General features: G+C 40.2%; 1 protein-coding gene across 4 annotated transcripts in view; it reads left to right on the top strand.

The window, feature by feature from the left end:
* Positions 1-24,393, top strand: part of LOC107387904 (protocadherin-15) — a 514,972-nt gene that overhangs the window by 451,771 nt on the left and 38,808 nt on the right. For all 4 annotated transcript variants that reach the window (XM_054749198.2, XM_054749199.2, XM_054749191.2 and 1 more), the window contains exons 31-34: positions 1,520-1,608; positions 7,358-7,534; positions 9,763-9,981; positions 12,507-12,617. In XM_054749198.2, the coding sequence (XP_054605173.2) occupies positions 1,520-1,608; positions 7,358-7,534; positions 9,763-9,981; positions 12,507-12,617 (596 nt within the window). The remainder of the gene's footprint in view (positions 1-1,519; positions 1,609-7,357; positions 7,535-9,762; positions 9,982-12,506; positions 12,618-24,393) is intronic.

A 24,393-nucleotide genomic window follows, 5' to 3' on the forward strand; every position in this document is an offset into this window, starting at 1 on the left:
AGGAGAGAGCAGAGTGTATCTCGGCTAGTTGAAGCTAACTGTTAGCATTAGCAACTCCACAACATGGCAGAACTCAGGCTTGTGTTATTTGTGGAGATAAAACATCAACATTGCAAAGCAAACTGAGTCACTGGTAGAATTGTTTTGCTGTTAGCCAATCAGAGGCAAGATGTCCAAATATCAGGAAACAAGACTCCAAATCCTGCCATCCGATGCTCAACTCTGCTGTGGCTGACTTCTAGCTCCTGAAATGGGAGCGCCAGAGCTTTTTTCTTCAGAGACTGACTCACAAGGCATTCATTTATACTAGAGAAAACAGTACATGTGTGGGAAAACAAGTGAACTTTCTTTAAAAAGACTGGACTCAAATCATACACCCATTGCATGTTATTGCGAAAAACCCAAAAAACCTAGGAATTTAGATATTACTCCTTTAAATCATCTAACACATCTTTGTGCAGCTAAACAAAAAATAAACATCTCAACGCTAACTGTGTTTAGCACAAAGTTTTCAATGCGATTTTTTAGTAGCTAGCTGGGGGTCCGGGGTGTGGGCATGTGACGTCACACTGCAGTAGGTCTATATTTGATTTTTACTGTAAAAGAAATGAGAGATTTAAAAATGCAAATATTATAGGCAAAAATTAATTATACGCTTGTCTTTCCGAAAAGATTTAGTTACTTTATGGTAGAATTCCTAACTACAGTGTTATGCCCGAACGCATTCATTGAACGATCGTTTGTGAATTAGTTTGCTTTTTCCTGAACGTGAACTGAACTTGTTCGTATTTTGCCTGCCGAACGTAAAAGTGAGTGCGTTTGTCCTGCCGTGCGTGAATAGGTTTATAAATGCGTTCTTTCGCCGTTCTAGCTCCAGATCTCCACGGAGCTTTTCCGGAGCTAAAGCCTAGCTAAAACATTTTGTTAACCATAGACTTTATAAAAAAGTAGAACCCGCAACTGCGGCCAAACATAGGCATTAGCGGTTGGTGCGGTGACTACTCTTCTATGTCTATGCTGTGTGCAGGAGTCAAAGTTCATTCAGAAAAATAGAAAAGGGACTTAACTGAAAGACAATACATTTTTTTAATGTTTTGCACTTTTAATTTTGCACTTTGAGTTTGCTACCCCAGCCTATATATATATATATATATATATATATATATATATATGTGTGTGTGTGTGTGTGTGTGTGTGTGTGTGTATATATATATATGCTACAATAATCAAGAATTTACTGAGTTAGTGGCAATTGCTGGATCATAGAGTTCATAGTTGGTGAGAAAAGGAATTTTCTGAGTCTAGAGTCTCTGAGTCTATGCAATAAAAATGTCACATAGTGTGATTTCAGAGTGAAAATGTATATTTTAGTTGTAATGTCGATTCCCTCAACCTTATAAAATTCCAGTGAGATACTGGCTTTTGTGTCTCCAGAAATTATGATGTGCTGAGTCTGGCTTTTGGATCTAGAGGTTAATATTTGTATTCATATTTTGAATGTTTTTGTCTTGTTGATCAGGTTTCAGTTGTAAACCAGCTGGACATGCAGGTGATCGTATCGAATGTTCCTCCAACATACGTGGAGAAAAATAAAGACAAGCTCCTCAGGTAACAATTTACTATTAAAACTACATCTATTTAAGAAAATGTGGAGGGTTTTATTGATGGCTACAGCATTCTGTCTGTTTTTAATATACCTTCAACACAGTCATAGTTCAAAAGAGTTTACAAAAAAATTATTTCAGGAACAGAAGAATAGTTCTTCAGATGTTGACTAGTGTGTTTGGATTAAAACTACACAGAATCAGCATAAAACCCAAAAAAGTCATTAAAAAGCTCCTTTGCAGATAAACAGGTTGGTTTTACTTGACTTGTGCTTCTTTTTTTTTTTGGCACTGATTTATTTGATGCTGGTTTGAGCAAATCATTAGTGTTGGACCATTCAATTTCCAGCCAGGAGGATAGAAAAAATCTCATCTGTGAAGAAGAGCTTTTGTGTTGTCTCACATCTATTGTCATGAAAAGATAAAGACAGCTAGACCAGGGGTTGTGTGTGATGACTTGCAGCAAAATGCAGCTTTTTATGGCATTAGTGTGAAAACATAATGACAACAACTGATTTTATCCAATAATAATTGTACATTTAGAAAGCATTTAATAAGGTGTGGCCAACATGGGGACATAAGAGTATATGTTATATTTAAAGAGCAAGGTGAAGTGCTGCTTGTAATTAATAAAGCACCAGATTTTTTTCTATTCATTACTCTTTTCTTAATATGATTTCTAAAATTGGAAGTCAACAAAAGGTATGTTGACAAGATAAGAAAAGTATCTAAGAAATGCAAATCCATACCAAAGCACTATATAATGTAGAATCAAAGTACCACACTTTAAGAAACTACTAGGGACACTCCGATCAACATTTCCTTTTAAGAAAATGAAACATGAAACAATTTCTGATACCTAGTCTCAGTATGATAGTTGCATGTTTTTTTTGTTTGTTTTTTTGCATTTTTACATCACTTCCAGAGAGCACACCACACACTCTAACCTGTTTTAACTACAAGACAGGTGAATAAAATACACCATATTCTACAGGGGAAAAAAACATGCTAGTTTGTGGTAATTCACGACTAATTTCATTTATTTATTCATAAAGCACCTTCCACGACCTTAAGAGCCCATGGTGTTGAACACAATCTTAAAAACACATATGAAATACAGTGTGGAGCATTAAATGAAATATTAAAAAAAATAAAAACAATCATAAAAACTTTAAAGGAAGTGGATTTCACATTAAACAATCGTAAAAACATTTTCAACAAGATAAAAACAGCATGAAATGAAACTTCACATAAAATTGAGTCTTCAAGCAAGACCTGAAGTGATGGTGCCTGCCTAACAGGTGAAGGCAACTCATTCCAGAGCGTTGGAGCAAGAACCCAAAATGCGTGAGGTGTGCTCTAGACAACGGGGGCTTGATATGAGACAGGTGTCTCAGATTAAAAAACAACTGTTTCAAATTAAGGCCTGAGTCAGTTTTTTTCCCCAGCTTGCTGACTACTTTCTTTTCATATGGTACCAAAGGGGCAAAATCCATGTGAAAGCCACAGCCATCTAACCTGCCAGGGATGAGAATGAAATCTAAATCAAATTTCAACAGATTAAACGTCAAACAAACACAAGGTTGGGCTTCTCAAGCCTGTTTGCTGCTCCTGACAAATCAGTCCTTTGTTCTGATCCAACAGCCACCTAATGTGATGTACTATTATGGCCAATCTACCGTAAAACATTGAAAGTAAGTAAATGGGAGATGTGTAAGTTCAGCCTTTGAGACACCTGTCAAAGGCTCCTGTCATCCAGTATAATCTCAGTTCAGTTACTACAACAGTTACAGCAGCCCAGACAAAACAATTTCATCGTCTGTCCTGCAACTGGAAACTTGAACCTTTAATCTTTGTGCAAAAGAGTGAGAGTCATTCGTTAGAATGGATGTAGCTTTCCCTTTACCTGCCTCGGGATGTTTGCCTACCGATGAGCCGATTGGACCATTGAACTATCTGATGTAAAGAGTATTTCTTTCAGTGATAGATTACAAAACCCTGCAACCTGTTATTGTTGTTTATGCCCCCAGTAGGTTTCATTTAATCCCCTCTCTGGTTCCTTCTTTTCAAAACTATCTCCTGCTATCTACAATTTTCAAAACATTATCAGCCCCACAGCAGCAGCTAAAATATGAGATATGGACTTTGCTCTGTGTTGTTCAGACTCTTACACACACTGGCTTCAATCAGCTAGTTATCTTTGGTTACAGTCTGGAAAAGTAATATAGTTAAAAAGCCAAGAAAACTTTTAAAATTAAATAGGACTTGTTTGTGTTACATGTTAAGTTTACACATATAGATGCATAGGGATGGGTACCTTTGACATTTGAATCGATCCGGTACTAATTCCCGGTACCGAATCGATACCAGTACTTAACGGTAGGGATGAGCCGGATACTCTGAAACGAGTATCCGGTACGGATAAAGCATTTTTAACGAATACAAGCATGAAACGAGTAAAACGAGTCAATATCTGTAATCGTGCTGAAGGAAAATCCTCATTGGGTAACTGACTGTCTTCACTCTCTGTGATTGGCCAGTCTCATAGAGCGCCCGCCCCTCCCTACACTCAAAACTGCAGCCGACCGGGAGCACAGTCCGTCCTGTTCATTCACGCACACACAGAGACAGTAACGGATCTTGCTGTGGTTGCTTCACTGTTTCTCACGTTTCTTCAGTTTTCCCTAGGTTTTCTTCAGCTCGCCTCTTTTTCGGTTGCATATTTAAAGTGACTTTTTTCGTAACTTACCTGGTGCATTTCACAAGACAGAGCTGACGTGTTGTGTTAGTCACTACCTCCCCTCCGGTCGTTTTTTTTTTAACTCCCTCTCTCTCCTTCTCTCCCTCTCTATCTCTCTCTCTCTCTCTCTCTCTCTCTCTCTCTCACACACACACACTCACACACACACACACACACACACACACACACACACACACACACACACACACACGCACACACACACACATTAATCAACATTGTTTAGTTTAACTTTGTGTGGGAAAATGCCAAGCACATTAAGAAAAAAATCAGTTTAACCAAATTAAAATAAAAAAATATATATAAAGTTGTGTCTGGTTCTAGCATTTCATATTTCCTAGTTCCTACTGCATGAGTTCAGATGTATTAATCCATGCACTTAAACATTAATGTTCTGATTTTATTGAAAAACTTGTTCTGTAACAGTTCCTTTACTATTGTGATCAAAAATATTTAATCTCAATTCTGAGGCTGCTCTGTAAATAGTTTTCAAATAAACAATACACATAGCAACTTCTGATCATATCAATTTCAGACTTAAAATAATATATTGATGTAAACCATGCCCACTTCTGGATTATGCCACGCCCATTCCGAGTACAGATACAGATAATTTAGTTGGTTGAACAGATACAGATACAGATACAGATAGTGGTGTACTCGCTCATCCCTACTTAACGGTACCAATTTTCGATACTTTTGAGCGTTTAATATTTTTAATTCTCTTTTATAAATAAATATATATTTTTCTCAATATATAACAATATTTAATAAATATCACAATAAATAACATACAACTGTTTGTATTTTAACATCGTCCTTGTAGTTTTATAAGTTGATAATTAAACTGAAGCAAACATCTTTACTGTGAACTAAATTTACTGTGTATCTTCATTCCTTTTACCGTCCTTTTTCATTTGATTTTTCCTACTGGGAAATTAGAATTTCCGAGGAGAAAGCGAACGCACCATTAGATGATAACAATGGTGGCATAGGAAGCTAACATATCAAGCTAACGTTATCTTAAACTGTTTATTTAACTGCTGGAGCAGATTTAAACGATGATGCCTCACACTTAAATCGTTGTCACTGGTTTCATCTTCACCCAATCACCCGTCGCATTTAGTAAAGTGAAGCCAAACTTTAGAGCGCGTTCATGTTCTTCTAGTCAGAATTTCGGAGTTCCGAGGAGAAAGCGAACGCACCATTAGTGAAACGGAAGCTAACAAATCAAGCTAACGTTATCTTAAACATTTTATTTACCTACCGGAGCAGATTAAGATGAGGATGTCTCACTTAGGTCGTTGTCGCTGGTTTCATCACGCTGGTTTCATCATCACCCAGTTACCCATCACATTTAGTGAAGTGGACCCAAGCTTTAGCTTTCGTTCTTCCAATCCAATTCCAATCCAATTTTATTTATAAAGCGCATTCACAAGGCATTACAACCAAACAAGGCGCTGTACACTAAAAATGTTGGTTAATTAAACAGGCGTTATATAAACATGTCGAACACAGATAAAAGATAAAAAGGAAATACAACAAAATTCCCAAAATAACAGCTAAAAATCAATAAGACACAGGGTGAAATAAAAATTGGAAAAAAACATTTTACAAAGAACCTCAATAATACGGAAGTCGACAATTGTGGAGTCCATTTATAAACAGTGCAGATGTCAGTGAGGTCTATAATTATGTTGTATAAGCTAAGTTGAAGTAGTGAGTTTTCAGGCGTGATTTAAAAATACTAGCTGTTGGTGCTTGCCTCACTAGCAGTGGTAATGCGTTCCACAGCTTCGGTGCACAGACAGAGAAAGCCCTTTCTCCACGGCTTTTTAAACGTGCATTCGGAACAGCTAGGAGGAGCTTATCTTCAGACCTGAGAGCACGCGGCGGGTTGTAGTAATGGACAAGTTCACACAGATATGGAGGAGCTTGATGGTTCAAGGATTTGTAAGTGAGAAGCATAATTTTGAAGTTTATCCTGAACTTCACGGGCAACCATGCTGCTCTGTTTACAACTCGCTCGCAGCGACCGATGACATAACGCTCATGCGCAGCAGTCTAGGCAAGTTCTCGTTGTGAAGGAGGGGTACCGAAACGAGTCACCTTTTCAAATGAAGTGAATCGGTGCTCGGTCGGTACTGTGAAATTCAGTCGGTAGCTTAAAAAGTACCGAATTCGGTACCCATCCCTATATGCATTCATACCTGCATACATACATACATACATACACATACATACATACATGCACACATGCATACACGCATACATACATACATACATACATACATACATTCATGCATACACGCATACATACATGCATACATACATTCATACATACATACATACATACATACATACATACATACATACATACATACATACATACATACACGCATACACACATACATACACACACACATACATACATACTTACACACAAACATACACACATACATACACTCATACATAAATACACACATACACACCATACGTACGCACATACGTACACACATACATACATACACGCATACATAAATACACACATACACACCATACGTGCACAAATACACACATACATACACACAGTTATATTTTTCTACATGTATTCATAAATGCATTTATTTTTACATAACACTATTTTACCTCAAGTAATGAGGTGTGAATTTCTATCACTAGTCTGAACATGATAGTAAATGTCAACCAGTCAGTTTCCTATAAAGAAATTCACACAAACCTTCAGGATCAGCCCAGGTTCTTCAATAAAAGGGGAAAAAAAAGTTTGTTTTTTTTAATTTGTTGTCAATTCTGGCAGGATCAGTCCTCCATTCATCACTTGCATGAAATAGAAAAAATAATGTGCAGTACTGCTGTTGCCTTCTCCTCTTTTGTTTACCAAGTACCTGTTCATACATTGAGTTTGAGATCAAAGATATTTTCCCAATATAGAAAGTGTTTTCATCAGTCTGTGTCCACTATGTTAAATCCTCAGTATTTTGGAACGCTACGTCCAGGAGCAGATAGCAGGAGCCAAGGTTGTCGTGGAAACCATTGGGCCCCATCGGACTATTGATGGATCGGAGCAGGAAGACTACACCAAGTCGGACCTCATGATTTATGCCATTGACCCGCTGACAAACAGAGCCGTTTCTAGACAGGAGCTCTTCAAGTAAGAACAGCAGAACTACAGGAAGCTTATCGGTTGTTTGTTACCAGAATAGTGGAAAAATGTCCCTTTTTTATGAAGCCTAATTAATAACATGGACACAGTCCCAGTTTATTTTCTTGACATTGGAGATAATGTGTCCTGATGGAGAAAAAGTTTTAAACTGGGATGATTTTATCCATCATTGATTTCGACTTGGTTTTCGCAAGGTCGTGAGTTAGTCATTGAGTTTTCATGACATAACTGCACTAGTTTTATCTCTTCATGAGAAAACCTGCTTTGCTTTCTGAAGGTGCTAAAGTCAACAGTTCATATGCAGTTTCATTTACTTTCATTGACACTACATGTAGAGATGATTTATAACAGTCATACAGTGATCAGTGATGGATGTGTGACATATATATATATATATATATACATATATATATATAATTTCTAAAGAGAGTAATAATCTAAGCAAACTAATTAGATTTTAGTTTTTTCACCTTCTCAGTAGTGTAGAGGTAGTGTCCACACTGGGACTGGGTGATCGGGGTTGAAATCTGGTCGGGTCATAACAAAGACCTTAAAATTGGGACCCAATGCCTCTCTGCTTGATACTCAGCTTTAAGGGGTTGGGTTGGGGGTTTGTAGTTCCCGAGCACAGTCACTGCTGAAGCTCACCGATGGGTCAAATGCACAAATGTAGTTTTACCAGTGTGTAAGGATGACTTAATGGGACTTTAATTCAGACGCTGGCACTTACCGGTATTTAAAAAATAGTGGTATTTTTAGATTAGATGAAAAGCCTTGTGTTTTGACCAAATTGAGCTTGAATATGTCAAGATAAAGACATAAACAGTCCATCTTAAAAAGCAACATTGCTTTGTCCCTGATTTTGTGAAACTAACTGCAGCTTTGACATTTATACTTCTAAGGCAGGGGTCGGCAACCTGTTCCCGTCAAAGAGCCATTATTACCCGTTTCCCACAGTAAAGAAAACACTGGGAGCCACAGCAGCTGCGGCGTTGTGGGCGGGGCTTACCCTCAGACAGCAGAGAGCTGCTTTAACCAATCACAACAGGTGACAGCAGCCGGTACCGGTCGCTCGTGTATGTCAAAGTTATCTTTCATAAAAAAGATAATCAATAAAACGATTTATATAAAGTGGAACCAGAAGTTGTAGCCCGTCTCTGCCTACAATATTTTGATATTTTTCACCCTGTTGGTGGTTTTACTGAGCAGGTGCCACTTTTGTCATACGTTTCTTTTTAAAACATGTTTAGACTGTTCAGAATACAAATCCAGGCTCTGTCACGTTTGATTGTTGTAATTAAACTTTGTAGGTGGAGAAGGTCAGAAAAGGATCCGATTATTTTGTTTTCCCCTCATTTACAGTGACGGAGATAACGGCGCAGTGCACCTGGCTCTTGTGTTAATCAAGTTTAATTTTATCTATTTTCACAAGAAAACAAAACAGTTAAAAGCAGGGCTTGTGTTGACCGGGCAGTTCCCGTATTTGACCGTTTATTTTGACGGAGAAAGAATAGAAAGAATTACCCCGACGCATGCAGACGAACTGACATTTTATTCGTCATGCACATCGCAGATGTAGCTAAATCACTCAAGAAAAGATTCCCATCTGAACATCTGAGCTGGACACTGCTCAGCGCAGCTCACTGTCAGCATGTAAAACATAAATTCCACAGCGAGCTGAAGATGTGGAGAGGGGCTTGGAGCGCGTCACAGAACCGGAGCGCATGCAGGAAGATTCCTCCGACTGAAGCGAGCATTTTCCAAACCCTGTCTTTCAGAGAGACTTGTCACTTAGAAAATGTTCCTTGATTATGAAACTTTGGCTGAATAGTGCTTGTTCCTGTCTCCAATGTGGCGACACATCCAGGAGCCTGTCTGAGGAGAGTCCCAGAATCTCACATCCTCTTCAGCTCAGAAAGCGCATATGATTACGCACAAGCGTGATGCGTCAACCCGGTCTCACAAGACCGGGTTGGACCTGTTCAGGTTGACGCAGACACTCTTTACATTTAGAATTGGCATACAGATGTAAAATTTATGCAGTAAAATATAAAGCTTTTTATTTAAATATCCATTCATTATTTTACAAGCACAGAGAGCCGCATAAGATGGATGGAAGAGCCGCATGCGGCTCCAGAGCCGCGGATTGCCGACCCCTGTTCTAAGGAAAACAGCTTGAATCTTGGTCTTGTTTACATTGTGTTTCCCGCCTGAAGGTTCCTAGATGGAAAGCTTTTGGATATCAACAAAGAGTCCCAACCTTTTCTCCCTCCTGGCGGCCGAATTCTGGAGATCACAACCCCCGAAGTGGTGACCAGCGTTAAGAAAGCCGTGCAGAGTGTCGGCTACACTGAGGGGGCCCTCCTGGCTCTGGCAGTCATCATCATCATCTGCTGTGTTCCTGCCATACTCATTGTCATTATCACCTACAAACAGTGAGTACGGTTTGTTTATTTATTTGCACTAATGCTGACATAATAGGGCTTATGGTGCTCACCTGATTGGTGCATGTCATTGACTGAACCAAATCCACCTGATCCCATTGATAGCTATGAGATGAAGCTACTAGCAGCATGTTTGGTGATTGTGTTGCTTCGTCTTGATGGTCATTTTGAGTTGATATGAGATTCACTGCCTAATGTGCGTTGATCCACAGCTGAAAACGTGCAGTCTTGTTCACGTTTAAGTAATATTTAGGCAATTTCTGAAGACCGATGAGCCTTTAAAAGTAGAATTAGATATAGGCAGAGTAATGATTACTGCATATACATATTTATCCTGTTTTAGCATATTTATTATCACCTGGCCACCTCCTGAAGTGATCTACAGTACCATTTTTTTTTTCAATTTGTTCAGCTAACCTCACTGCAGGATTATTAAATTCTCTAAAATGCACTTTCACAGCTGAGGCCGGTCATTTAAATGGGTTTAGAGCTTTTTAGTGATTTCATCTCACACAAACAACAGACAAGAGGGTTTAAGATGTGTAGAGAGAGAGAAGAGCACACAGCAGTAATCATTAGTATGATAATCACTACTATCTGTTACCAAATGACTTTAATGAAGAGCAATTGCACGACTTTGCTTGTGAATTACGATAAGTAAACTGGAGTAACAAAAGGTGCTGTGTGATTTATGCTTGAAATAATCACTAATCTGTCTCTGTCTCCCATTCACTTCATCATCTGTCGCCACCAGATTCAAAGAGTGAGTACCCCTTTTTATTCTCCCCCTGATAATATTAATATCACAGCTGTCTCAGACACTTTTAACTGTGATTCATTTGTTGGCTTTCATTTTACAATAAAATAGACAAGTTAAGAAAGAGCTGTGAGGGGAGGTGGCCAATTAAAGATATGAATAATGAAGAACATCAAGTGTAGATTACAAAGACTGGTGCTTTAAATAATATGAGGGTTGATGCAAACTTGGTTTTTAAAGTTACTTAGGACCATGTGATATTTCACTTATTCTTTTGTTTTAAAACCTCAGCAGAATTGTCTAAATTTCTGTGTTTTTCTATCAGTATGGGATGCTTGTGTACATTGATGAGGAAAATTTTCATGTAATTGATTTTAGCAAGTGGCTGCAATATAACAGAGTGAAAAATTGACGAGGATTCTGAATACTTAGTTTCTGCACCCACTGTGTGTGTGTGTGTGTGTGTGTGTGTGTGTGTGTGTGTGTGTGTGTGTGTGTATACTTTTAGTTAAATATACCATGTATGCTTGTTGCGTCAGCTTGTGCTCCTGTGATTAAAAGAAATTCTTAATTTCTGCATTTCAAAAACAAAAAGGACACAATTTAGAATTGTCTTTTTGCTTCAAAAATTAAAGTCAAAAGGTGTAAAAGGGTCTTTTAGACGGCAAAGGGTTGATTTTAATGTAAAACAAGAAATTACACTAAGATTTTTTATCTATATTTCTTCTGTAAATATGCTTTGGTTACTTTCTTCCTCTACACACAGTTTTAATTAAAAAAATTTATTTTAGCACATTCACAAACTGTACGTATATTCTCAACGTCTCCTGGGTGGGTCTAAACAATATCCATGAACTTCTATGAGCTTCAGATATTTAGTGAGGTTTTTGTGGAAGGTTCACACAGATGTTTGACACTGAGACTAAAGAAAGGTCCTTGACTTCTGCTGTGGGAGCAAATACAACATCTTAGACTAATTACAGTATTACATTTAAGAAAAGCTCACCTATAACCTCAGTTATAATAAGATTAGAAGACAGTTGAAATACAGTCATGTTCGACAGTAGAAATACTTCCTTGGAGATAAACTTTCTCATTTAGATTTGTTTTATTCTCTACATTTTACTTAATCTTAACTTTAATCCCGAAACTAGAAACCCTAATCGATCATCATGTAAAACAGATGTGTGGCTCTGATTGAGTTGAAATTTAACTTGCACTGATTTTTCATAGAGTGGAGATCATTTTCCATAAATCATTCTAAGAAATTAAATTTACAATGAAGAGACACAAAATAAGCTAAAACACCAGAATAATATGAAATTGTATAGTAAGTATAAAAAACAGAAAAAGTCAAGCTCAAATCAGCTTTAAATACAATAAAGTCAAATAAATTAAGCATTTAGAGACATTAAAAAGAGAAAATTATTAAAATCATATCTGCATTTTTTTGTAGTTGCTTTTTGTTTCCTAATTCTAAATATTTAATGTATTATAATTAAACAGAATCTAGTGTTTTGTGCTGATTTCCCCTACTCATATTTAGAAAATTAGCATTATTATATTTATTTTTGCTAAGTTATTACAAAACAGTGTTTAAGACTAGATTAAAGAGATCATTACTGGATTTATCCTAATGCCAGACAAACTGCATGCATATTTTCCTGTTTGAAATGTTCCTTCTCTGCTGTCTGAGGTCCAGTTTTTGCTGTTCTGGTATAGTAGTTTACTCTTTCTGTTTGCTTTCTGCTGTGACCAGACGCCAAGCGGAGTGTGCCAAAACATCTCGTATCCAGATGGCTCTGCCAACAGGCAAACCTGAGGGAGGCACTGCTAACAACCTGTATGAAGAGCTGGGAGACAACGCCATGTAAGTGAAGTGTGAGAAGGGCATTTACATCAATAGGCCAAAGCAAGAGGCATTAGCTGACATTGCCAAGGCTGTTGCGATGTAAACGCTGGCAGAGTGACAGCTTTGGGATCTTTGTGGTGTCCTCCAGTCCAGTTAGTTCACCTCCTTCCATTTAAAAATTAACATGATTTCACTCCTGCATTCTTAATAATCAAACAAATGTTCATACGGCCAAAGATTAGTAGAAGTACCATGATTGCTCAGTTTTCACGCATGCTGGGTAACACCTGTGCTTTGTGGTGCAATATTGAGGGATGCTTGTGCAGAAAATATGACAAAATGTCACTATTAGGCAGCCAAAAGGACAATTCTTAAAAGAGGAAAACACGGTAACACTTTAGTTTAGGGAACACAAATTAACCAATAATTAGCTGCCAATTAATATGCATATTAGTGGACTACTAAGTCTGAATTAGTCATTATTAAGCTATTATTAGGTGCTTATTACCATTGCTGTAATTCTGACATTAACAGATCATAAATTAAGAGTTTTATCAAAATAAGCCATTCATAATGGTTTGTTAACTGAAAGTAAACGGTTTGTTGCTGATTAACGTACATACTAATTAGCTCAAATCAATATGTGGCTTTTAAAGAAGTAATTCAAGGGGAATAATTATTCTGCATTAATAACCAAAATATTGTGTTCTGGTGTTATGTAAATAAACACCAAACTCCACATGTTAATAGAACATACACAACAATCAATTAACCACTTGTAAGCAAGAATATGTTCCCTATTCTAAAGTCAGATTTTGTTCATACCTAATTACTAGTAGTTTATTATTAATCAACCAATTAATGGCAAGAATATGTTACCCCTGAATTACTTCTTTAAAAGCCGCATTTTGATTTGGGCTAATTATCATGCGCGTTAATCAGCAGCAAACCATTTACTTTCAGTTAACAAACCATAATGAACAGCTTATTATGATAAAACTCTTAAATTATGGCCAGTTAATGTTAGAATTAAAGCATTAGTAATAAGCTGTTAAGTGCTTAATAATGACTAGTTCAGACTTTGTAGTCCACTAATATGCACATTAAATGGCAGCTAATTAATGGTTAATTTGTGTTCCCTAAACTAAAGTGTCATCGAAAACACTTTATTTTCATCATCTGTCATGTTGCTATTATTTAATCAACTATTACCTATAAGAAGTGGGTTTTATAAGTCAACAAAATCATCCTGGTGAAGAAAATGGTTCCAAGTTCATCTGAACACAAATTATCTCCATATCTGTTCATTAAATCTATTTAGAGCAGCAATCTGGAGTCTACCCCCTTCTCAGGAATTATCAATGATTTTTTTTTTTTTTTTTTAGAAATCCATAACGGTGATATTCTTACCCTGTACCGTGATATAGGCAATGTGAAATTTACATTTTTTTGCGAAGACCTCCCACTGCCCATAGAACCCCATGCAATGTGAATTGTGTGCCATCCAGCATTAGTCAATAGCGTTAGACATTTGTTTACAAACAGATGTCAGTCACAGAGTGTGTGACTGCAATTAAGGACCTATACGCGCGCGCGCACACACACACACACACACACACACACATATATATATATATATATATATATATATATATATATATATATATATAGTCAGCACGTTACAGAAAATAATGAGCTTCATCACAATATGCAAATTTTTTAGGACCTGTATATATATATATGTGTGTGTGTGTGTGTGTGTGTGTGTGTGTGTGTGTGTGTGTGTGTATATATATATATATACATATATATATATATATATATATACACATATATATATATATATATATATATATATATATATATATATATATATATATACATACATATATATATATACAGTGCTCAGCATAAATGAGTGCAGCCTCTTTAAAAAGTACAAATCCAATCAGTAGCTAAATGAACTAAAGAAAAAATTTGCTGAATTCTCACAAGGCTGGGTTTTATTGAACCGTTGTTTAACCCCATGACATGAAATTAAGGTTAATAATATAACTTCGATCACAAAATCTTCAGTTTTACTAAAATAGGTTGAAGCAAAAATGAATACATCCCTCAACAAAAACTACTACATCTAGTATTTTGTATGACTACCGTGATTTTCAAGGACAGCACCGAGTCTTCCAGACACTGAATTAACATGTTGGCAACATCTTGCAACGTCTATGTTTTCCCATTCTTTAATAACCTTTTTAGAGTCTGGATGCTGGATGGAGACTGAGGCTCAACTTTCTTCAGAGTTCCCCACAGGTGCTGGATTGGGTTCAGATCAGGAGACATACTTGGTCATTCAATCACCTTCACCCTGTTCTTCTTCAGAAATGCAACAGTAGCTTTAGATCATTGTCGTGTTGGAAACGTGCACGACAACCAAGTGAACGGAGTGATGGCAGCATCTGCCCCTTCAGTATAGAGCAGTATATTGTTGAGTTCATGATACCATCAATGAAATGCAGCTCCCCAGCACCAGCAGCACTCATGCAGCCCCACATAAGGACACCATCACCATGCTTCACTGTAGGCACCATGCAGTTCTCTTTGAAATCCTCAACTTTACAACACCATACAGTTTTGAAACCATTAGTTCTAAAAACAGTGATCTTTGTCTCATCACCCCAGAGTCTAGAGTTCCAGGGGTCTTCATTTCTTTCAGCATGGGCCCTAGCAAATCCTAGGCATGCTTTTTTGTGCATGGTCTTTAGGAGAGACTTCCTTCATGGATGATACCCTCTGCAGTGAGTGCCGTATGGTGTCACAGGAAACAATCACTCCAGTTTGGCTTTCTGCTGCTTTAGCTAACTGCAGTGAACTTGCATGGTGATTTTCTTCAACCCTTCTCATCAGAAGACGCTCCTATCGAGATGTTAACTTCCGTGTTCAACCTGGACGTGTCTGTAAGATAGTTGTACTTCCATCTTTCTTAAATTGTTGGATCAATTTTGCTACAGTATTTTGCTGATCTTATTGTAGCCCTCCCCTTTTTGTGTAAACAAATGATTTCCTTTCTCAGATTTTGTGACATTTCTCTTCCATGTGGAGCCATTGCTGGTGGCATGAAATGGGAAGGGCTTTTCTTCTTCTTTGAGTCAGGCTGGACACCTAAAAAGCCATCCCCACCACCAAGCCAGCACAATCCACCACATACAACAAGCACATGAGTCCCCCCACCAGCACACACTTCATTGAACACACACACAGATCCTCCACAAAGAGGCTCACCCTACACTCATACCCTCTCCCCCATCACCAACATACGCCTCCATGGGCGTCCCTCGACCCCAAACCTCCTCAGGGGACATGTCACCAAAACCTAGAAATGCTTCTGCAGCCACAGTCACCTTGCAAACCACATCAAACTTGTTAAACGCCACATGCTTTACCCTCCACAATGCTTCTACCATAAATACCAAAAACTTCCTTTTATCCCTCACAACCACCGTACATCCCCACCACCAGTTGACAGACACCCAACACAAGGCCCCGATGCACCACCACCCCGAACCCCCACACAACGTATCACCTCAGCGTAAGAAACCTTTTGCTGTGCCTGATACTTCCCCACCTCCACTGCTGTCCTATACACCTCACAATCTCTATAAGCCGCTTGATGATTCCCACCACAATTACATCTGCGGAGAGGAAGATCACAAAGCTTGCCGTCATGTTTGCCCCCACACTGCCAACACCTCACCCCCACTGCACAGGCACTAGCCACATGACCAAAACCCTGGCACCTAATTCATCTCAAAGGAGGCTCTTCGTAGACCCTGACCGGGAAACTAAGATAGCCCAACTTGACACGAGCCAGGAGCTCCACTGTGTTAAAACTAATTAACAGCAGAGTCGACCCACATGCATCATATCCCATATGCCGAACCGCCACCACCACCTCCCCACTCATGGTGTCAACCACCTCTGACTATGTCATTAGAGACACCGTATACCACCCCCTTAACTAAACCACCAGACCGTGACTCCGAAACTTCCACACTCACTCCCAGGAATTTGTCAAGTTCTAGCACCCAGAGGTGCTGGGTCTTTGTCCTTCACATCACCACCAACAACCCACCAAACACAACCGTTGCATCAGTCACATCGCCTATCATCCCTCTCAGCTCCCTGGACACGGCCAACAAGTTAGTGGTAGCAAAACGCGCACCACCCACCACGCAAATACGGACCACACAGCCTCCCTCCTCAGTCCTCTTCTGCTTCAGCTGTGTATCCATAATCGCTGTCCAAAGTGCTTTCGCTGGCTCCATGGCCCCTTTAACTGCACCCGTCACTACCGACCGAACAACCTTACCCCCTCCCTTCCTCCCCAATCCTCCCAGCCAGCTACATCTGTCCCAGTCCTCCGGAGGGCTTTTCATTGTTAGGTGCCTATGAAAGGGCATTACTTAACTGCCGGACACCTCATAAATGAATCATTAGACTCACCTGTGGATGAATGCCTGTAATTAGAATTTTGTAGTCTTAAAGTCTCTTTCTGAAGTATTTCTCTTATTTGATGGCTCAGTCTAGTGGCTGACAAGCATATCACACTCCTTCCATTTTTTTAAGATGGCAATTTCACGTTTCTGTTTATAAATATGCTTCTTTAGCCGACAAACAGAGATAAGACACGTTGTTTTACAATTGTTATTCTCTTGTCGTGTTGTGTTTTCAAATAATTATATTTTAGAGACTTACTTGTGTGTGAAAAATTAATCAACTCTGCATCAACCGAGGTATTCCTTAAATTTGAAGCAGGTAAGCGGTAGTCTAACGCTATTAGTTATTTCTGGTCAGCGCTCAGTTTCCTATTGCACAGAGCTCTGCTGGGCAGGAGGCGTGCATAGCAACAAAAAAAGGTGTATTGCTTACCTTATATCACATTACATGTTAAGACAATCACTTTTACAGATTTCTGAAAAATCATACATCATTTCGGAAAGGGGAAAACTCCGGAAAGATACTTTATTGGGGTGTACTCATTTTTGCAACATGGGCTTGAATGGATTTGTTAGGAAAAACAAATTGTGTGCAAATTAACAAATCTTGTTTGCAATCAATGGCCCACATTTGTGGGAGTATTTAGTAGTATGGCATCTCGTTGAAAATGTTGATTCTGATAGGAGGCTAAAGGTCCTCCAATGACAGTGGTTTATAACTGAAACATGTGTATCAGGATCAGAATCCATTTGCTTCAGACTTCTTTATCTAATCACATAACTGCTACGTTCCTAGCAGCCTAAGATGGTTATATTTACTGAAAGACAAAGCATACCTGTTATTACCAAAGATTTTTGACAATCATATCTAAAGGCTCTTGATTTCATTTTAAGTCATGCAGAAATGCTGCCCTAAATAATGAACTGTGAAAGAAGAATTTGAGTTCCTCATAATGGGGGAAAGCACAAAACTACTTTTTACTAAAACAAAAATAACTGAAAGCCCACACCGTTGAACTTTCTCACTTCATTCATTAACTGAAAGTTTTTCCAAGAATAAAACCCAGAGATAAATTATCTTTGGACATCTGTGAGTGTGGCCTCTGAATCTGTTCGTTTGTGTATTTATTTTTGCATTCAAGAGAGACTTTCTTTCTGGTAATTTACATTTCTTAAAGGCTGACATTACAAAGAAAAAACACATCCCATTTGATAAGAAATATCTGCACAACCTCGCATCAAACTGACACCAAACAAAGCTTTTACTCTTGAATGCATCAACGGCCATAGACAAATCAAATTTTACCTCCGCAAAATGTTTCACTAAATTCCTTTTGTCTTTCTGACAGCTTCTGTATTACAATGCATACCAATGTTCTGTCTGTGTGACAGTTAAAATTAGGGTCATCAACCTGCCCCCAGAGGCAAAAATTCTGCCCCTCAAGCTCATTTTAGGTTTTTTATTCACTGCTGGCTTTCAAAGTAATCACACGTAATGCACTTTTTAAAGATGCATTTCTAATGAGCGTTAAATCTAATAAACCCTGTACGAAAACCTTGCTTTATCCTTTGTTAAATTTATCCATTTTCTCCTCATCTGTTTTTCTTTTCTTAAAACAGAATGTGTCTAAACAATTTTTACTGGTTTGATTAAGTTTGAAGCGAAAGCCCAACTGTGGCCATATATGCAACGACAATAAAAAAACACACGCACTCAGGGAAACACAGTCATAGTTCATTTTAAATTCCTTACTCCGGCGATGGGAAGAAGTTGAGGGGAATTCTTATCAGCAATGCATGCATCACTGGTTTCCCGTCCGTCCTTGATATGCCTCCACACTCCCATTAACACGAGAGCAATTCATATGCAAGATGGTGGGGCGTTATCTGCAAATGACAACTGTGTGTGTGTGTGTGTGTGTGTGTGTGTGTGCATGTGTATGTGAGAGAGAGAACTACAGCCTGAGCATTCTACTGCAAAAAATGAGCTCAGAAATTAACTTGGACATGAGATAACTGATATAAATGCAGCTCATAATTTATATTAAAAAAAAACCCTCAGGCACTAATTATTGATAAACTTCAAAGATGGTTTAATTGTAGTGGGTGTGTGTTTTCTGAGAAGAATTTAGACTTTCTTTTAAAATATTGTATTTCAATCCATCCATCCATTTCCGCCCACTTATCCAGGGTTGGGTCGTGGGGGCAGCAGCCTAAGCAGGGAGGCCCAGACTTCCCTCTCCCCAGTTACTTGGGCCAGCTCTTCCGAGGGATTTCCAAGGCATTCTCTAACCAACCGTGAGACATAGTCTCTTCAGCATGTCCTGGGTCTTTGTTTAGTTCTTCTCTCGGTTGGACGTGCTGGGAAAACCTCATCAGGGAGGCGTCCAGGAGGCATCCTGACCAGATACCCAAGCCACTTCAACCGACTCCTCTCGATGTGGAGAAGCATCGGGTCTACTCCGAGCCTCTCCCGGATGACCGAGCTTCTCACCCTTTCTCTAAGGGAGAGTCCAGACACCCTGCGGAGAAAACTTATTTCAGCCGCTTGTATCTGCAATCTCATTCTTTCGGTCACTACCCAAAGCTTGTGACCATAGGTGAGGGTAGGAACATAGATCAACCGACAAATCAAGAGCTTTGCCTTCTGGCTAAGCTCTCTCTTCACCATGACAGACCGGTACAACGCCTGCATCACTGCAGATGCAGCACCAATCCGCCTATCGATCTCACGCTCCATCTTTCCCTCATTTGTGAACAAGACCCTGAGATACTTAAACTCCTTCACTTAGGGCAGGACCTCATCCCTGACCTGGAGAAGGCATTCTACCCTTTACCGGCTCAAAACCATGGTCTCATATTTAGAGGAGCTGATTCTCATCCCAGTTGCTTCACACTGGACTGTGAACCGCTCCAATGAGAGCCGGAGATCACTTTCTGATGAAGCCTACAGGACCACATCATCTGCAAAAAGCAGAGGCTCAATCCTTAGGCCACCAAAACAGATTACCTCAACACCTTGGCTGTGCCTAGAAATCCCGTCCATAAAAGTTATCAACAAAATCGATGACAAAAGGCGGAGTCCAACTCTCACCGGAAACAAACTCTACTTACTGCCAGCAATGCAGACCAAGCTCTGACACCGGCCATACAGCCTATATCAGAGGGCCTGGTACCCCCTAGAGGGCCTCCCAGAGGGCCCCCCAAGGGACGCGGTCGAAAGCCTTCTCCAAATCCACAAAACACGTGTAGATTGGTTGGGCAAATTCCCACGCACCCTCCAGGACCCTCCTAAGGGTATAGAGCTGTTCCAGTGTTCCACGGCCAGGACGACAACCACATTGCTCCTCCTGAATCTGAGCTTCGACAATATTTTCCAGCCCTAAAACCTATAGTCTGAGAAAATGCAACAGTGATCACCTTCTAAGCTTCCACCCACATTCTGCCAACCAGAGGAAATGGGAAAGACTCTCTCATGCTAAAAAATGTGTGGTGAGCTCTAAGGAAAAACGGAGTGAAGTAGCCAACACTAAAGCCGAGTGACCGTGTATTAGCTTGTTGTTAAGCAAACTCCTGTGCTTAAGTGTTTCCTAACTTCAGCTAATGTTCTTGGCTATCCACTGGACCACAATGAAATGTAGCTGGCTACAGATGTGAGTGACACAAGCATCTACGCTGCACTATCACAAATGCAGCAGAGCATACAAATGCTGGGCAACGGCAGTTGCAAGCTGGAAAAACTTTCAAACTACTGCAAAACGAGATGTGAATTACTGGCCATAGTAGGTTCAACATCTCATTTTATAATAATAATAATACATTTTATTTAAAAAGTGCCTTTCAGGAGGTCACCCAAGGTCACTTTACAGGAGAAAGAACACAGTAGACAATAAAAATACAAATAAAACAACTTAAGGACAACAAAATAGAATAAAATAGATTCAATCACAAACAATAAGCGGTTCAGAACAAATGGGTTTTGAGTTTGGTTTTGAAGAGGTTGAAGATATCAGTGTTTCTGATGTCAGGAGGCAGAGAGTTCCAGAGACAGGGAGCAGAGCAGCTGAAAGCCCTACTCCCCATGGTGCTGAGGTGGAATGAAGGAATTACCAGATGGATGGAGGAGGAAGATCTGAGAGAACGACAGGGTGTAGCAATGGTAATGAGACTGGCAATGTATGGAGGGGATATGGAATGGATGGCTTTGAATGTATGGAGTAGAATTTGGAGATGGATCTGAATTTTATGGGAAGCCAATGAAGCTGCTGGAGGACCGGGGTGATGTGGTGGAAAGTGTCAGTTCTACTAATAATACGTGCTGCTGAATTCTGAACAAGTTGAAGTTTATGTGTGAGTTTGCTAGGAAGACCATACAGAAGTGAATTGCAGTAATCAAGACGGGAGGTAACAAGGCTATTGACTGGGGTGGCTGTAGCATTAGACGTAAGGGAAGGGCGGAGACGATTTATGGATCGGAGGTGAAAGTATGCAGACCGAGTTATGTTACTGATGTGAGCCTGAAACAAGAGAGAGCTGTCAAGGATGACACCCAGACTCTTAACCTGAGGGATGGGGGTAGCCGTGGTGTTGTCAATGGTTATGGAGAAGCTGTCAATTTTGGCAATGTTGGACTTGGTACCGACAAGGAGAAGTTCAGTTTTACTATCATTTAGTTTAAGAAAGTTGGATGTGAACCATTTTTTTAATTTCTGAGAGGCAGAGGGTAAGGGTGGATGGTGGAAGGGTGGAATGGGGCTTACTAGAAATGTACAGCTGGGTGTCATCCGCATAGCAGTGGAATTGTATGCCAAATTTACGGAATATATTGCCGAGGGGTAGGAGATAGATTATAAACAGAAGAGGACCCAGGAAAGAGCCTTGGGGCCCACCTGAGGTGACTGGGGATGGTTTGGAGGAAAGTGATTTTAACTGAATGAACTGAGTGCGGCCAGTGAGATGTGACTGGAACCAGCGGAGGGTGGTGTGAGTGATACCAAGAGAAGAGAGTCTATTTAGGAGGATCGAGTGAGAGATGGTGTCAAAGGCTGCACTCAGGTCAAGGAGAACGAGAATGGAAATGAGACCAGAATCAGCAGCAAGTAAGTCATTGGTTATACGAATGAGAGCGGTTTCGGTGCTGTGACGCGGACAGAAGCCAGACTGAAAATGTTCATAGAACTTATTACATGTGAGATGGGAATGAAGTTGTGATGCCACAGTTTTCTCTAGAACTTTTGCAATGAAGGGAAGGTGTGAGATGGGATGGAGGTTATTGAAGTCATTAGGATGTGAACCAGGCTTTTTTGGTACGGGACTGACGGCTGTGGATTTTAAATGAGAAGGAGCTCTTCCAGATGATGAAGAATGAATAATTGCTGTAATGAAAGGGAGGAGAGATGGGAGGATGATGTAACAAGGACTGTGGGAAGGGGATCTAACAAACAGGTGGAAGGTTTCGACTTTGAGATGTATAAGTCCTTATGGATGATGAGGCCAGTTTTCCTATAGAGTCTTCCCAGTCTACGATTTGTGGCCTTCATGGAGCGCAAGGCAGATGTAAACCAGGGAGCAGACCGGGTGAAGGAGACAGAATGGAGTTTAGTAGGAGCATGTGAGTTCAGGATGGGTTCAAGTTCAGTATGGTATTGGATGACAAGGTTGTCCAGACTGACAGATAGATCAGGGGTCAGGGTGGCTAGGGTGGAGGAGAGGGAGATTAAATCAATATTCTTGATGTTACGGGAGGACAGGAGACGGATTGGTTTGATGACCGAGAGACGAAGGGGAACAGAAAACGAGATAAGGAAGTGGTCCGTAAAGGGGAGCTGAACAGCTGAGCAGTTGGGGGGGGGGGGGGGGGGGGGGGACCAGAGCAACAGATTGAATTCAAAGTGTGTCCTTTGATGTGAGTGGCAATATTGACTAATTGATTAAAATTAAAGCTGTCCAGTGATGAGGAAAAGTCCTTGGTAATGGGGAGATTGCCATTGTCCATGTGAATATTAAAATCACCAAGTAAAATTACTTTGGGGGGAGAGTAGGTAGATGTGTTAAAGGTGTCGAAAACTCAGAATTAGACTTTGGGGGGCGATAGATGGTGACAATGATGGTGGGGGTCGGGCCGGGTAGTTTGCAGGCGAGGCATTTGAAGGTGGTGAGAGGTGGTAGAGTCACAGGATCTTCCAGGTCTCGCGGTAGAGCATCACAAGACCGCCACCGCGGCCCGACCTGCGCGGCTTCGAAGTGTAAACAAACCCAGGAAGGGTACAATCATTCAGCTGGGAAAAATCGCCGGGATATTGCCATGACTCATTAAAACAGATAAAATCAAGCTTACGGTCCTTGATGATGTCCTGGAGGAGATGTCCTTTTCTGGAGAGGGAGCGGATATTGAGGAGACCAACCTTTGCAGTGGATTTTCACAGGCGACGGATGTGTTAGCCGGACTAGCCAGTCAGGCTAACACATTGGGATTGGTAGCTCGGCCTCGGCAGGTATTCCTGGGTAGCCGCCGGCGAGTCATGGACCAGAGGGAGGGTATTCCCTTGGAATTATCGAGGTGGAAATTCCGCCGGGACCCCCGATGGACATACCGCCTACGAGGCTGGAAGGCAATGCAGGGGAAGAGGCATAGAGCTGGAGGTGGAGATCCAGACTGGTGGAAGCGGAGATTTAAGAGCTGCACCGCCGAATACTGGAGGAGCCCATCCACGGTTGGATCAACAAGTGAAAAAACAACCCAGGTTAGTGCGAGCCACACAGAAATTCCACAGGCCCACATCCTGAAGTAGAGAGGTGGTGACGTGGAACCAGAGCAGGGACTGAGCAGGCAGGTGAGCAATTATCTGTCAGGTTGTAGACCGTAGCTTAAAAAGGTTACAGTTAAAAAGTAGACAGTAAAAGTAGATAATGAAGGAAAATGGCAGAATGCAAAAAGCTGCCAAAGGCAGAGGAGGGCCAGGACAGAGGAGAGCCAGACAGCAGCGGCAGCCAGATGCGCCAACGTTCACTCTCTGATAGATTAAAAAAAAAAACTATCTCCTTGGGTGCCTCCTTAAGGTGCATACAGACCACAGCATCCTGCATCGGCTTACAAAATTTAAAGAGACTGAAGGGCTGTTCTCCCAAAGGAAGCTCTACAAATACAGTATGACTACAGTATGAGATAATTAATTGTCCAGATTTGGTGCACACAAACCTTCCCACCTGTCCTGCACATGCAAAGTGCAGGACTGCTCAACACGTTCAGGAGCCATAAATTAGGCAGTCCACATTAGACCAAAACACACGCTGATATAGAT

This window comes from Nothobranchius furzeri, chromosome 16 (genome assembly GCF_043380555.1).
Source record: "Nothobranchius furzeri strain GRZ-AD chromosome 16, NfurGRZ-RIMD1, whole genome shotgun sequence".
Taxonomy (NCBI): Eukaryota; Metazoa; Chordata; class Actinopteri; order Cyprinodontiformes; family Nothobranchiidae; genus Nothobranchius; species Nothobranchius furzeri.